The following is a 15,441-nucleotide window of genomic DNA, read 5'->3' as shown; positions in this document are numbered from 1 at the left end:
TGCAGGGGGAACGTGGCTATTAGCAAAGAGAATAAAAAGAGGTCATCTCCACTTAAATGTATCATTTTTAATCATTCCTATTGCCTGGAAAGTGGGTAGGTATGGTCTTCCTGTAGTTTGTACCCCAAACCAGTCTTTGGAGTTTGTTTATTTATTTACTTATTTACTTCTGTATTTATTGACTTCTTTCTCCCAAGCGTTTGAACTCATTTCCACCACAAGAGGGCAGCCATCTCTAAAAAACAACTAGAGAGCCTGCATCTTAAGAGAGAAATAGGATCAAAATTTAGGAAGTTTCGCTTGGGAAAGGCAACTGTCTGCCCCTCAGGAATCACGTATCCTACATAAACGAGGTACGGTGATGGGAGACACTAAAATGACATAGAGTGTGCAGAGGAGCCAATAGCCGCTTAGCTTGTTGACTGTCAAAGATTGTTGGATAAACTGACAAGGTTGCCATTTCACAAGTTATGAAGGCCTAAAGCTGCAAGGCATCCTTGATATCAGCCCCAGAGGTTTATTTTCCATGTTTACTTGAAGAGCATCCAACAGCTATCAACTTTCTCCTCTTTAAAGGTTACATACTGATTTTTGTCTTATATAAGTTTTTTCTTAAATCTCACTGATGACAGAAACAATTGTTAACTTCTCAGTTAAACTTGAGAGAGAAGAAAATAGTTTCAAAAGCACAATAAACACTTTTTGACAATGTCTACGAGTAGAATATATTCTAATGCCCGCCAGTTTGGTGTCCAGTGATTCAGAGTGACAATCAACTTCCACAGCGCTTCATTTTCAGTGAATAAAGTAGCATGTTCCTGAATATTTTGCCCCCCGCCCCCAATTTATTTTCCTAGTAGGCAGGCTTCCTCCGAAATACCTTATTTGACCTTTATACTTTCAGAAACAGCAGTGCCTAATTCCCCTCTGTGGGTTGCTAATCCGATTTACGTGAGCGGAACCTAGAATTATTTTAGTTTCCCAACTGAAAAAATAATACACATGTATAATAGATTGTTATGAGCTCCCGATTCAGACTTTTCTCCTTCTGCTTTGCAGGCTGAAGGTTCTGTGCAGGCAAATTTGATTTTGCCGATTTGGCTTTTCCGAAAATCTTCTGCCGGTAGCTTCTGGGATCATTTAGGCAACCTTGTTCTGCTATGCACGGAGGATTCTGGAATCCTAGGAGGAATGGAAAGCCTTGGCCTCAAAACTCATGGCGCAGATTTGGGGACTATTTCAGTTGAGGAAGACAAGTGACTTGACCACGAGTCCTAGAGCTGAGGCTGGGGCCTGGTGGAAGGGGGTGGGGCGGAGAGTGCTGAGGCCTCAAAGCGGAATTGTTGTACGCTTGGCTCACGCCGCATTATTTTGCCTTCCCCTGAGCTGCTAATCGCCTGCCTCTGAGCTGGGCGAGATAAATATCACAAGGCATGAAGTGATAGCTACCATAAAAAGAAATAAAACCCCTCACATCCTCTCTTCACGCTGCCGCAGACACACAGTGCACATTGTGCGAGTCATGTGCGGCAGGATGACGTCAATTTCACATATATCGACATATATGTATAGAAATGTGTGCCTTCGTTAGCGTATATTTATATATGGGTATATTTATAGAAACAAACGCGGGTATATTAGTATATTACATAAATATCTGAATATAATAAATACGTGCGTATTTATATAAATATAAATGTATACATATATTTCTCTAAATGTAAGTGCGTATGCATATATTTGCATATGTAATACATATATCTGTGTGTTAGAGTTTAACACCCAGTTTCCAATCTCTAGTTTTCTTTTAATCCTCCTCCCACTCCGGGGAAACACAGAAGTGTCTACCCAAGTCTATGCCAAGATGCCCTGGAACTTGGCTAAGTTCATTTTTTTTTTTCAATCGTCTATGACCGAAAAACTTCAAACTGAAAGTTGAATAACGGGCCGGGTGAGGAAATAAAGGCTCTACCCGGTGTTTGTCTGGGATTTCGCCCCCGGAGTCCCAGCGAGGGTCTGGCGCTCCAGTTTTCCTCCCCTTGGAGTGCAGGGGTTGGAGGCGCGAGCGCCCCCAACGGCGGCCGCGCGTCCCCGCCCTCGGCCCCACCCCGCCGCGGCTGCCCCGGCGCTCGGTCCACACCCCTGCGCGCCGCTCCCGCCCGCTCGGGGATCCCCGGCAAGCCGCGCCGCTGAGGGGGAGGTGTTCTGCCTGCCGGGAGGGAGACGGCAGGCGGCGTCCCCTTTAAAAGCCGCGAGCGCCGCGCCACGGCGCCGCCGCCGCCGCCGGAGTCCTCGCCCCGCCGCGCCGCTGCGCCCGGCTCGCGCTGCGCCCGCCGCTCCGCTTCCCACACCCGCTGGGGATTGGCCGCCGCCGGACATCAGCCGCCGCAGCGACCCCGGGGCGAGCGCCTCGCGGATTACGGGGGCTCCGAGGCACCCGCGCGCCGCACACCCCGCGCGGGCTGGAGCGCCCGGCCGTGCGCGCCGCTGCGCCGTGGCCTCGGCTGCCCGGGCCGCGCCAGAGCCGAGGACCGGCGCGCAGAGCGACGGGGAGCCGGGAGCCGAGCGCGAGCGCCGCGATGCCGATGCCCTCCCGCCGGAGCTCGGGGGCCTGGGACGCGCCGGCCGAGGTGTGATCGGACTCCAGACTGGCCACAAAGGGCACCGCAGCTTGGCCTGGGGGCTAGGCGAGCGAGGGGAGAGCGCGGCCACCCGCCTCGGCGGCCTGGGACTCAGCTCGACTCGCCGGAGAATGCGCCCGAGGACGCCGGAGCGCCGGAGCCGCGGTGGTTTCAACTGGCTAGCGCTAATGGGGGCGCGCTGGAGGAAGGCAGAGTGATGCGGGGGGGCGGCTCGCCCGGCACCGAGATCGCCGCTGCGCCCTTCCCCGGACCCAGCGTCGCCCAGGATGGCAGCCCCGAGCCATGGGCCGCGGCGGAGCTAGCGCGGAGCGCCCGACCCTCGCCCCCCGAGTCCCGGAGCCGGCCCCGCGCCGGGCCCCGCGTCCCGCGGGCGCTGGTTCCTAAGGACGACGAGCACAGCAGCTTTTCCTTTCTCCCTTCCCTTCCCTGCCCCGCACTCCTCCCCCTGCTCGCTGTTGTTGTGTGTCAGCACTTGGCTGGAGACTTCTTGAACTTGCAGGGAGAATAACTTGCGCTCCCCACTTTGCGCCGGTGCCGTCGCCCCAGCGGCCGCAGCCTCGCCGCCTCCGAAGCCCGCCGCCCCTCCACTCCGCGGCTGGGCCCGGCCCCGAGACGCCGTTCCCGGCGTGAAGAGAGGCACTGCCCGGCCTGCCGCCGGGAGGAGGAGGAGGAGGAGGCGAGGGAAGGGAACCGGTCCCTGCGCCAGCACCTTCGGCCAGAGCTTTTTCCATGTGGAGGCTCTCTCAATGGACGTGTCCCCGCGTGCTTCTTAGACGGGCTGCGGTCTCCTAAAGGTAGAGGACGTGGGCCCCGGGCTGGGCTGAGGGGTGGTGGCGGGGCCCGGACGGCCGCGGCGGCTGAGCCCCTCCCGGGGCCCGGCCTGGCCGGACGTAAACAGACCCCGCATCGGGTCCACGTGCAGCCGAGCCCCTGCGGGGATGCCCCAGTCCTACCGCCCCCGGCGACCCGTCAGCCTCGCCCTCCCGGCTCGCGCTCTTCCGCCCCCCTCCCTCCCCTCTTTTCGGCATTTTATTAGGGCTGTTAACACTTAGATGATTAAAAAAAAAGGTCAAATCCCTTCCAGAGGGTGGCCCCTGGATTTTACCCGTTAGCTGCCAACCTGTACGCCCTGCCATGGCGATGCGATCCTTTCTCCATTCGGTTTTCTCCGTGAGACCTGCTCTCTACTCAGTGCCACGTCCCATTTGGGAAAATACTGGAAGTTTGTTTCCAGGAATGTGAGGGGGGCAGTACTTCAGTGCCACCTTGTTACTGACACGTGAATTAATAGTTATTAGCCATTTACGTAATCCCAGGAAGATACATGTGTATCTTGACTTCATTAGGAGGGGTTGGGGGATGGAGTGGCCCGTCCTGACACCCCTGAAGTTAGAGGCGTGGGCCACAAGTTGCAAGTGGCTTCGGAAGTTGTGGCCTTGAGTTTCCTGGGTCTGGAAGTTATAGACTGTGTGTATCAGGAAGTTCTATACGGTGCCTCTGAGGAAGTCACATGCACCATTCGTGCGTCTTTCTATGCAAGCGAGAGCTGGGCAGTGTGTGTCTGGGTTTGTTTAGAGGACGGTGGGGTGTCAGACCAAGCGGTGGTTTCCTCAGGTTCCCTTAACTGGCTGTCGGCGCGAGTGTCACAGAAAAAAAGGTGACAGCCATTGACGCTGGTGCGCTGGTGGGGGTGGGGGTGGGGTGTGTGCAAATCACCTCAGACGGATTGAGAGTGGGATGGAAAGGGGAAGCCTTCTGGTTCAGAAACGTTCGGGCTTCAGCTCCTCCGAAGTAGCCTCGCAACTGTTGCAAGCCAGGTGGGAACCCTGGAGGAGGAAGCAAGCGGACCGAGCGGGAGCCGGGGCCGCGGGGGCGGAAGGGGGAGGGCTGGGCGGGGAGCTCGGTGACTCACGTCGGCCCTGTCCGCAGGTCGACCATGGTGGCCGGGACCCACTGTCTTCTAGCGTTGCTGCTTCCCCAGGTCCTCCTGGGCGGCGCGGCCGGCCTCATACCCGAGCTGGGCCGGAGGAAGTTCGCGGCGTCGACGGGCCGCTCCTCGTCGCAGCCCTCGGACGACGTCCTGAGCGAGTTCGAGTTGCGGCTGCTCAGCATGTTCGGCCTGAAGCAGAGACCCACCCCCAGCAGGGACGCCGTGGTGCCCCCCTACATGCTGGACCTGTACCGCAGGCACTCGGGCCAGCCGGATGCGCCCGCCCCGGACCACCGGCTGGAGAGGGCGGCCAGCCTCGCCAACACGGTGCGCAGCTTCCACCACGAAGGTGAGGCGAGGGGCAGGGAGGGGGGCGGAGACGGGGCGGGGAGGCAGCCCGTGGAGCGCCCGCCTGGGCGGACGGCAGGCATCCCTGGAAGGGCAGCCTGGCCAGGGCGCCAGAGACATTTCCATGCTTGCCTCTGGAAGAACCTTTTGGAACCTGGCTTTCACGCGCTGCCTGTGTGGCGGGGGAGCCAGGGATTCCCCTTTGGTAAATCCTCACCCTTTTCCTGGCTTGCAGCCAGAAGAGCGACTCCTCCTCCAGGAATTGGAGAGAAATCAAGTGATGGGGAAGATGAGGGCGAAAGGCTTGCCCCTAGTCAGCTAACCGTGCAAGAATTCCACAGGGGAAGAAGAGAAGGAGGGGGCGATTGGGATCTCTTGAAGTCTGTTTGGAAACCTTCACTCTATAAATCTGCTGCTCCTGCTTCGGCTGGGCTTTCAGACTAGACAGAGTCAAGGGCAGAATTTTCAGAGATAGTATTGAAAAATCAAAGCCCAGGGCCCCAAAGTCTTTCTAATTTACAGTTGATCTGGGCCTGGTTGGGAAGATTTTGAATCCCTATCTAATCCCCGTGGGAGATCAATTCCACAATCAATCTTACTGTTTCCACAATGACTTTCTTGTCTTGTGCTTAAATCTGAGATGAACTCCCCAGTAGAGACAAGGCAAGCCTTCAGATAAAAGCTTTTGCAGCAGCTGCCTGTTTTCCTTCATGTGCATTGTGGACTTTTTTTTTCTTTTATGATACTGGATGTGGTTTTTCTAAGGTAGGATATTTCTGCTTGTTTCATCAGAAAGGCATTTAGTGGATTTGAAATGTCTTAGAGCAGCTATTGAAATCTGTTGTACCCAAGTTGTTAGAGCAATTAGTTAAAAACATGTTCCATCTCAATTCTTTTTCTATACTTTTATATGCCCCTTTGGCTTAATACATTATAAATAAGAGCACAGGTTTCCTTCAAGTTCTAGAGAAGGGCACAGAGCTGTATATCACAGGGCAACCACTGGTAGGATATTGGGGAGATGGGAGTGAGGTTCCCTTTCTGTTGCCTTGCCCTGATGAGCTGGTAAATTTCAAGTGGAAATCTGCGCTCTGATATACACAAATCAGAAATGTCACAGCCACACATTTTCTCCCAGTGTGTAAGATGACCTAGCCTTGTGAGAACAGCACTTGATAGTGAGAGGTAGTCCCAAAGGCAGGTCACATAACAAAAGGTATTTCTTCATCAAGGAAGCCATACATTATGAAGGGGACACAGAACTGATAATCAATAAATTCTCCAGCACATTTCTAAGTGAGGTGCTCTCTGCTGGGAGAGTCAGATTTGAAAGGCAGTAAGATCTCATTTTACTCCTTTAGGCCTCATCGAGGGAAAGCAGAAGTTGTCATATGTAGAGAACTTTTCGTCGTGTACATCCTGTCAGCGTAGCGCTGGGATGATTTGAGACCTAGCTCGTCGTTCCCAGCTCATGCTGATGAGAATAGTTTTTCTGGAGAGAAAAGTAACAGGAATGGCTGTGTTAGCCACCTTTCCTGGAAATTTAGCATGGAAACCATTCTTAACTTTATTTTTAAGGCCAGGAAGCTACTGTGTGTCTCTGATAACTTAAAGGGAAGAACTTTTAAGTCATTTGACACCTACAACATTCAGCTGCGTGAGGACTCCTTCCGTGGAGTCTGCACGTTTCTTCCTCTAGAAGTGGCTTGATCAAAACTGAACAGGCTGCGAATTATTTGAGTGTCTTATTTTAACTTAAATAGCATGCTTGAATTTGTAAGTCAGAATTTATATCTTTAAAAGTGTAAATGTTATGTGCAAAATAGTACAGAAGTTTCCAGCTTCCTTAAAATCAACTTGCGGTAACTTCAGGTCTTAATGCAATTAGATGATAGAGAAAAGCTATGTAATTTTTGCCCCAAATTTCAACAAATCCATTTCTTTTCTTGTTATGACTGTGTATCATCATTAGGTCACATATTACACTTTTTGAAGACCATTTCTTCTTTTGTGTAAGGCAGGATTTGGTTTTTATAAATATCTGTGTGGCATGCATGGCACTAAAAATCTTTTAGTAAACCATGTGACTAAGCTGCTGGCTTAAGAGCAGAATTTGGTTCCTACAGCATTAATGGGCATTTATTTGCTAAAGGACCACAAGACCTCATTATAAGAAATACCTGTTGGTTTTATTGGTGGGTAGGTTCTGGATGGTTTGGTGAAATTATGAGACAAGAGACATCATGATGGAGTTCTTTCAACCCATGTGTGAAGATAATGTGACCACCTGGTAGGCGATCTGAGACAAAATTAGCAGTTGTCATTTCTCTTGTGAAACTGTCTTCTTTCTACAATGGCTTTCATCCGCCAGAGTCCGAGTGCTGTGAAAATTTTCTTTTTTCAGTCATTAAAAAGTACTTCAGCCACATAGGTCCTTGAAAACTGCCACTGAGCATAGAAAAATCACTTCTCCGACTGGAAAGAGTGTTTTGTGCTTTCCCTTAGTTAAAAACACATTGAAATTGGTTGACTTCATCAGCCCTGCAAAAAAGTCTTTATGCTTTCCTGTCAGATCGGAATATAGAAGGATCACGTGCTTGCTCTCCAGGCTCTTAAGGACACAGTCTTCTTTTTGCATGAAATAACTGAATTATTTGCCTCTATGACTAAAGCTTTGAAATGGAGATTAACCCTGTTCCCACCAATGTAATTATCGTGAAAATATCCACATAATAGGAAAGTTCAAGAAACAACCATTGCCCCGTGAAGGAGAACTTGTATCACAAATTCCCAGTGCAGCCAAAGCGTTTGGACACATGCACCCCCAAAACCAGTACCTACCTGGTGTGTTTCCCTGGCATTCCCCTACATTTGAGAGTGATTATGAAGGGCCCCATTAAATAGAGCAGCCTGCTATTTGGAAATGCTCATAGAGATTGTGGCTTTGGTGCCCAATGATGGTTCATGCACTAGCATTTTCTGTTCTGCCTCTTTTTGCGTGGTTCCTCTGCATTCTCTCTTGATCCCTTCTCATTGAGCTGTTTTGTCTCTTTTTTTAAACTTGCCCTTTGTGTATTTCACTAAGTACTCAGAAGACAATAAGAGAGCATGCCCTCATTCCAAGGCACTGGGGCCAAGGGTGGGCAGAGACAAATCGGGGGTAGTGATGATGACCATCCTCTTCCCTTTAGCTGCCATCTCCTTTATTGTCTTTAAAGAACAAAAACAGAACGGATTCCTTTTAACCTTTCGTATTTTGTCTTTTTTCTCCTTGATGTATCAATTCTATAACCATTATTTTGTATTCTAGAAAATACTGTTCATTATTCTAAGTCACTTTCATTTCATTTTATTTCAGGGCAGTGATTTCCAACCTTACTGATTTTCTAGAACAACCCCCCTTGAGGTTGTTTCGTTAGTGGACCTTTTTTTGCCCAGAGTGTGGCAAAATTCTCAAAACATAGAAATAACTCACTTTTTTGCCAAAAATTGCCGTAATGTAGGACAGAAATGCAGCCACAAAATATCAGTGGTTCCAAACAAGATCTACGTGTCCCAGCGGGCCCTGCCACTCTGCTCTCCTGCTCTTGTAGTTTTGTCTGCTCTCCACCAAATTTGAGTAGTATATTTCCGTCCCTTTAGTTGGGGAAGAACTCACCCTATGAGTATCGTTGTATTAAACATCGATGTGTCCCTCATGGTTTTGACTTGTTTGAGTTTTTGACTCCTCCTGTATGTTATGTAGTGCCGTCTAGTGGCCAGAAACTTGGGAACTGCAGTAGACTCTAGTTCATAGTTCTGCTCTTCATTTCCCAGCTCTGTGACCTTAGGAAAGTCACATAACCTGTCTGAGCTCCAACTGTCATTTACAAAGCGGAGATGATAACAGTTCCTTCCTCTTAATCAATTTGTTCTGAGATAATTTATATAAAGCTGTCAGTGCCAGATGTGGCACAAAAAGGTGTTCGGCACACTAGCTGTCATGATCACGATGACTTCCTTCTTTTGTGTTGCGTTCTCCCCTCGTCTAGGGAAGGGTTGGACCTGGGCTGGCTGAAGGAAGTCAGTGTCATCTTTTGGATAATTTTGATATAGATGAATAATTGACAAGATGTAGATGATTAAGTTAGAACTTGACTTTGGGAGGAGAGGTCAAATGTCATTGTTGCCTTGTTTTTCTTAACTACCCCACATTTTTGCATCCATGCCTACCTTTGTTTGGCTGAGAACTTAGGGGTTCAGGAACTCAGTTCTAAAATAGGCTGGACTCCTCAAATCCATTGTCAGGTTCAAATTATTCAACAAGGGTTATTTATAGAGAATAGACAACTGTGTAAACCTCCAGAAAAGCATCCATTACCTACTTAGGTAGATGCTCTGTATTATCAGAATCCCCAGGCTTGCTGTGATAATTTGCAGAAGGTTTTTCTTTAATTTACTTTATATCAAATAGACTTTGTTTCTTCTACCCTCAAGAAAAGATTCACGCTGCCTCCTTGGAGATCAAAGGGAAAGATGGCCGTCTAACCTCGGGCGGTTGTTTTCCTGGGTTTGGGGCTTTCTGTGAACTTCTGACTTCCCTCTGTGACCTGAGTCTGCAGTCAGGGGTGCCATTGGTCATGGAGGCCCTTGTCTTAAGGAGGGATAAGGATCCTTCAAGGAACAGGTTGACTGAGATGCAGCTGGAAAGTTGGAGAAAGGTCTTCCCGTTACTTGTTATTATTTAATGTGCAATTTTCCTCCTTCTCTAAGGTTGCTAAATGATTATCCTTTCAGCTACTTCCATTAAGATTTTGAAGCCCATGCAATTGCTGTTTTTATGGGTCAAATCTGGTTGAACGGTGGCAATTTTATATGATTCAATATCATCTTCATACTTATCTTTTGGAGGGTTATTGTTCTATTTTATGCCTCTTTTATACCCATTTTCTTTGCTTCATTTACCTGTCTCCCATCCTTCCTTGGAGACTGTCCCTTCATTGTCATCCTCTGGCTGTCTGTGTGTGTCCCTGTGTCTGTGTGTTTATAATTTCTTTTTCTTATTTATGGATTTGAGTTCAGGGTTTTTGTTGCCATTGTGATTTCTCTGGGCACCTTCATTAGTATAGCTGTTCAGCGAATGCTCTGGATAATTTTCCTAACCTTCCCCTTCTTTAAAAGAGAAGAGAGTGTTCTTAGGTGTGCTGGTATCAGAGAAGTCAGTCGCTCAGGCCCAGGTCTGGCTTTGTGTCATTGAGTCTGGGAGATGCTGCTGATTTTTACCTCGCTCCTTTTTGTCCTGGTAGCTGTTGGCTTCTCTGCTGAAAGAATGCCTTTGGTGGAAACATCAGAGGGCTCCTGAATTGCAGGGAGAAGAGGAAAGAAGGAGCTAAATACAATCCTTGCTGCTTGCTGGAGCCAGTGAGGGGCCTGGTTCCACTGGTGGGAGGGTTATTTTAAAAATAGTGCCTCAGCTGAAGTACCTTAGCTTACAGTGAAGTTTAGAATGTGGATGACTCCCGAAAGGTGTCCCCAACAGGTGTGGATTAGCAGGCACGAGGGGACCATGGAGGGCACACTTTTTGGCCCGAGAGTCTTGATATCCAAGTAGATGAGCTTTAGATCTCTTCTGCGTCCCCGGCTGCCCGCCCATGGCCTCAACTCTCATTCCTTGGCCAGCGCTAATGGGTCTTCTACTCATTTTTAAGTCATTTGACAAAAAAGCACTTTAAAATATGCTCCTGGCAATCTATACTTGAATATGCAAAGCATCCTTTAAAACCTTTACACTCCAAGGGCAGTCCCCCAGCTCCCAGCATCGCCTCACGGGGGGAGCTTGCTAAAAATTCTGACTCTCCGGCCCCACTCCAGACCCACTGAATCAGAATCTGCATTTGCAGATTTAAGGTGTTCTGGGTGTTTTGTGTGGAGGTTAAAGTTTGAGAAGCATCACCTTAAAGCATCACTCTATAATTTGGTTTAAAGTGCCCTGGTTGAACTCGGTGCTTCCACGAAGCTTACAATGATGACTGCGGCTTTGATGATGAAGGTTTACACAGGTGGAAGCGTCGACGGAGTGATCTGAGGTGATTCTCCTCTGCTGAGGCGTCTCATACTGTGAACAAAGTATAGGTGTTTGATTTAGGGGAAATACAATCATAAAATTAACGAAAATATGGTTTCCCCTTTTGGTGAGGAGGTGGAACTGTGGCCAAATAGATTTTGTTAGCACTTAGGTTAGATCCTGAATGAAGCAGGTAAATTTTTTGGAGAGGAAAAGGACAGGATGTGGTAAAGCTAGAAGAAAATAAACCCCCGAATCTCAAATCCTAGTGCTGTTTTCCATCGATTTAATAATGCGTGTACCTTTAATGATTTGCAGACTACAGCATTCAAGGTGCTATGTCATGTTTTCGTTTGCTTGGGAAGCAGGACTCCTTAAAATTGAAATTAAGGAATCTTCAGTCAGAAGGAACTTTTATGCGCAGCCCACTTCAATGACTGTTTTGAAATAATGATAATAGGTATAGAATGATGAGATTATCCCTTACATCATGAATATCATAACAGTATTTTTGTAGATTTTTACAAAAATTGTTTTTTGGTTTTGAATCTGTTTTGCAGCCTATTATTGGATAGTTGTATATTTTTTTAAAAAATATAAAGGAATTACAAACAGAAGAGAGTCATTTTTTTTTCTCCCAAAAGCATCTAAAATGAGATTTTGATTTTTGAGGTCATAAGGAGGTGAGAGAACAGGCAAAATTTGGAAGTTATTTCTTTTGAAATTGTCTCGCCTTAATTACTGCAGTGTCCTAGGACCACTCTTACGTTCCCAAAGAAGCAGATCCCTGTAAATGCCTTTGTCTCTGGACCTTTGAGTAAAATAGTAGGGTGTGCTTTGCAAAATGTCATCGTTGATGTTGAGTTTCGGAGTCTTTAATTAGGAACCTGAAATCTGTATATCGAGATTTGTAAATCATCTAAATTGCAGAGTAATGTTTTAGAATACCGCTTAAGGGATTGACATTAAAGCCTTTTTCTTTTTAAGAAATGCAATAATTTCCTCAAATCCTCACTCATTAGACCTCTACTAACTATAGTGCTGACTTTTTTTTCTTTTGCCCTAAAGTCTGTGAATTCCAAAGAAGTGCTTCACCATTTCCCCCATTATTACAGCCACCTGGTTGCACTGTACATGGATTGGATTGGAAACATAACAATAAACTGTGAAATTTTGTTTCATGTTGCATGTTCCCATAAACGTACAGAAAGGAGAGAATCCTTTTTTTATCTAAAGGGGAAAGTTTTATTTTCTAGTTGCAGATTTTAACATGGGTGAAGTCAAACCCTGAAGTGAGGTTTCCAAATTCTAATATGTAATCAGATTGTCTTTACTGATCTCACTGAATGATTTTCCTTCTTTTTTCCACCTTTTTATATCAAATTAGAATCTTTGGAAGAACTGCCAGAAATGAGTGGAAAAACAACCCGGCGATTCTTCTTTAATTTGACTTCTATCCCCACTGAGGAGTTTATCACCTCAGCAGAACTTCAGGTTTTTCGGGAACAGATGCAAGACCCTTGGGAAAACAATAGCAATTTCCATCACCGAATTAATATTTATGAAATTATAAAACCTGCAACAGCCAACTCGAAGTTCCCGGTGACCAGACTTTTGGACACCAGGCTGGTGAACCAGAACGCAAGCAGGTGGGAGAGATTTGACGTCACCCCTGCTGTGATGAGGTGGACTGCCCAGGGCCTCGCCAACCATGGATTTGTGGTAGAAGTGGCCCACTTAGAGGAGAACCGAGGTGCCTCCAAGAGACACGTTAGGATTAGCAGGTCTTTGCACCAAGATGAGCATAGCTGGTCACAAATAAGGCCATTGCTGGTAACTTTTGGCCACGATGGGAAAGGACATCCTCTCCACAAACGAGAGAAGCGTCAAGCAAAGCATAAACAGCGGAAACGCCTTAAATCCAGCTGTAAGAGACACCCTTTGTACGTGGACTTCAGTGACGTGGGGTGGAATGACTGGATCGTAGCCCCCCCGGGCTATCATGCCTTTTACTGCCATGGGGAGTGTCCTTTTCCCCTGGCCGATCACCTGAACTCCACTAACCACGCCATTGTTCAGACGTTGGTCAACTCAGTTAACTCTAAGATTCCCAAGGCGTGCTGTGTCCCAACAGAGCTCAGCGCCATCTCCATGCTGTACCTTGACGAAAATGAAAAGGTCGTACTAAAGAACTATCAGGACATGGTTGTGGAGGGTTGTGGGTGTCGTTAGCACAGCAAAATAAAATAAATATATATATATATATTTTAGAAAAAAGCAAAAAAAAAGCAAAACCAAGTTGACACTTTAATATTTCCCAATGAAGACTTTATTTATGGAATGGAATGGAGAAAAAAAAAAACACAGCTATTTTGAAAATATATTTATATCTACGAAAAGAAGTTGGGAAAACAAATATTTTAATCAGAGAATTATTCCTTAAAGATTTTAAAATGTATTTAGTTGTACATTTTATATGGGTTCAACCCCAGCACATGAAGTATAATGGTCAGATTTATTTTGTATTTATTTACTATTATAACCACTTTTTAGGAAAAATAGCTAATTTGTATTTATATGTAATCAAAAGAAGTATTGGGTTTGTACATAATTTTCCAAAAATTGTAGTTGTTTTTCAGTTGTGTGTATTTAAGATGAAAAGTCTACATGGAAGGTTACTCTGGCAAAGTGCTTAGCACATTTGCTTTTTTGCAGTGCTACTGTTAAGGTCACAAGTTCAAGTCCAGAAAAAAAAAAGTGGATAATCCACTCTGCTGACTTTCAAGATTATTATATTATTCAATTCTCAGGAATGCTGCGGAGTGGTTGTCCAGTCCATGAGAACTTACGTCCTTGTTAGGCGGAATATTTGGGTAAGAACCAGCCATTGCTAATCTAACATAGAAACCCTCTCCCCACGCCTTAATTTGCAGAAAGAATCAAGCAGGACCAATAGAAATAATTCGGCAAATGACGAACCTGCAGGAAAGTGAATGATGGTTTGTTCTTCTTTCCTCAACTCTAGTGATCCCTTCAAAGGGGCTGGTCTGGCCAAAGTATTAAATAAAACATAAGATTTCTTCATTATTGATATCGTGGTCATGTATATTTAAAACTGATATCTAGTGGCCCTCATGGAGGGTTGGAAATTGATTTGGATTTAACTTTTACCTCATCTGGGAGCTCTTTATGCTCAGAAGGACCTAATTTTCTAACTTTGCCCAACACATAGCGAAATTGTGCCCATCATGTTTTCCGCCCACCCCCTGTTCTCTGTTCGATCGGCTTGCTTTTCTTTCCAAGGTTGTGTGTTTGAACACATTTCTCCAAATGTTAAACCTATTTCAGATAATAAATATCAAAGCTCTGGCATTTCATTCTATAAAATCCAACCTATAAGAGAAAATGGTGCGTTTGTACAGCGTTCACAATGATCACCTTGTGTTTGCATTTTTGCTTCTGAAGTTATTTCGGAGGGAGGTGGGGAAAAGGCAAGGAGTGGTTGGAAATTTGCAAGCAAGTCCTTTGGTAATTCATATTTGCACCAAAGGAATTACCAGTGATTTAGCATTTCACATGAGCCTCTTTGGGGCAGAAAGATTTAAGAGAAACCAAAGCTACAAAACAAGCAAAACCTGGGGAACTCAAAGTTTCAGAGATGATATCCCATGCAACAGAGGCGACGGTGCCAAAAAATTAGAAAGGGAGAGTGTCTGAGATCAGCCTCTACAAGGACATCTGCCAGTTGGACTGACGCCCAAGCACAATGAAGTCAAATTAGGCAGCTCAGAACGAATGCTTACCAGTGGCATGGCTCCTGGGCTCTGGGCTGAAATCAGACCCAAAGAAGAGTTCAGTAGGTATGTTTGGACAGCCAGGGAACTCACAACTCCCCGCTATTTTACTGGGAGTATTTTAGGTCAGTTTCTAGGACTTTGTGTCACCTTTGACCCTGCTATGCTTGGTGAGGCCTAGTTCTAATCTCCTTTCCTAGCCCTGCCTTGGAATTGGCTGCAAAGATACTGTGTCAGTAAAGGAACAGACTGTTATAATCAGATTCTGCGCAGGGATTAACGGGATGACCGTGAATGTAGTTACATTTTGGGTGTGATAGGTTTAACCCTTGCCTTGAGATTATGTAGATCATATTTTTAAATGGATACTAGTTATCTTTTACTCCTCCCACTTTAAAAATCTTTAGTCTCTTTTTATCCTTGTCCCTGTTGCTCTGGCATAGGGGAGAATCAGTATGAGACCCAACTTTGGAGGGCAAAATCATCTGTACTCCAGCCATTCTACACTCTCTTGCCATGTAAATGTGGGACAGACTGCACAGATTTGACATCTTAGAAAATAGTAATCCATGTTTTCCCATCTCTAAAGACTCTAAATGAGAGTGGGAGAGTATAGCACAAGAACTTCCATCCATTTGGCAGTTGTATCCATTCTTGATTTCTCTGCTTCACTGGTTCTGATTT

The 15,441-nt window shown here is 46.4% G+C and overlaps 2 protein-coding genes and 1 long non-coding RNA gene across 3 annotated transcripts in view; all 3 read left to right on the top strand.

Moving 5' to 3' along the window:
• The window catches only part of LOC138920244 (uncharacterized), a 39,647-nt gene extending 37,868 nt beyond the window's left edge, over positions 1–1,779 (top strand). Inside the window, exon 4 of the long non-coding RNA XR_011431084.1 lies at positions 1,060–1,779. This is a non-coding gene — a long non-coding RNA (uncharacterized lncRNA). The remainder of the gene's footprint in view (positions 1–1,059) is intronic.
• Positions 1,780–1,909: 130 nt separating this feature from the next.
• Positions 1,910–3,150, top strand: LOC138920259 (serine/arginine repetitive matrix protein 1-like). The gene is made up of 2 exons (XM_070248054.1): positions 1,910–1,934; positions 2,201–3,150. Exons 1-2 carry the CDS (start codon positions 1,910–1,912, stop codon positions 3,148–3,150), a joined length of 975 nt encoding a protein of 324 aa, XP_070104155.1.
• A 150-nt stretch (positions 3,151–3,300) lies between these two features.
• On the top strand, positions 3,301–14,355 carry BMP2 (bone morphogenetic protein 2). Its single transcript, XM_023626136.2, has 3 exons — positions 3,301–3,436; positions 4,572–4,921; positions 12,351–14,355. The coding sequence occupies exons 2-3, from the start codon at positions 4,579–4,581 to the stop codon at positions 13,193–13,195; spliced, it is 1,188 nt and encodes a 395-aa protein (XP_023481904.1). The 5' UTR covers positions 3,301–3,436; positions 4,572–4,578; the 3' UTR covers positions 13,196–14,355.
• The last annotated feature ends 1,086 nt before the right edge of the window (positions 14,356–15,441 follow it).

Source organism: Equus caballus, chromosome 22 (genome assembly GCF_041296265.1).
Source record: "Equus caballus isolate H_3958 breed thoroughbred chromosome 22, TB-T2T, whole genome shotgun sequence".
Lineage (NCBI taxonomy): Eukaryota > Metazoa > Chordata > Mammalia > Perissodactyla > Equidae > Equus > Equus caballus.
The sequence above is the reverse complement of the archived record's forward strand: the minus strand, read 5'-3'. Positions and strand labels throughout refer to the sequence as shown.

Excerpts from the sequence above, each read along its gene's own strand:
- BMP2 (XM_023626136.2), top strand. The coding sequence starts at position 4,579 with ATGGTGGCCGGGACCCACTGTCTTCTAGCGTTGCTGCTTCCCCAGGTC. Across the intron at positions 4,922-12,350 it reads GCGCAGCTTCCACCACGAAG|AATCTTTGGAAGAACTGCCA; the intron begins GTGAGGCGAGGG and ends ATATCAAATTAG.
- LOC138920259 (XM_070248054.1), top strand. The coding sequence starts at position 1,910 with ATGACCGAAAAACTTCAAACTGAAA. Across the intron at positions 1,935-2,200 it reads CGAAAAACTTCAAACTGAAA|GTGTTCTGCCTGCCGGGAGG; the intron begins GTTGAATAACGG and ends GCTGAGGGGGAG.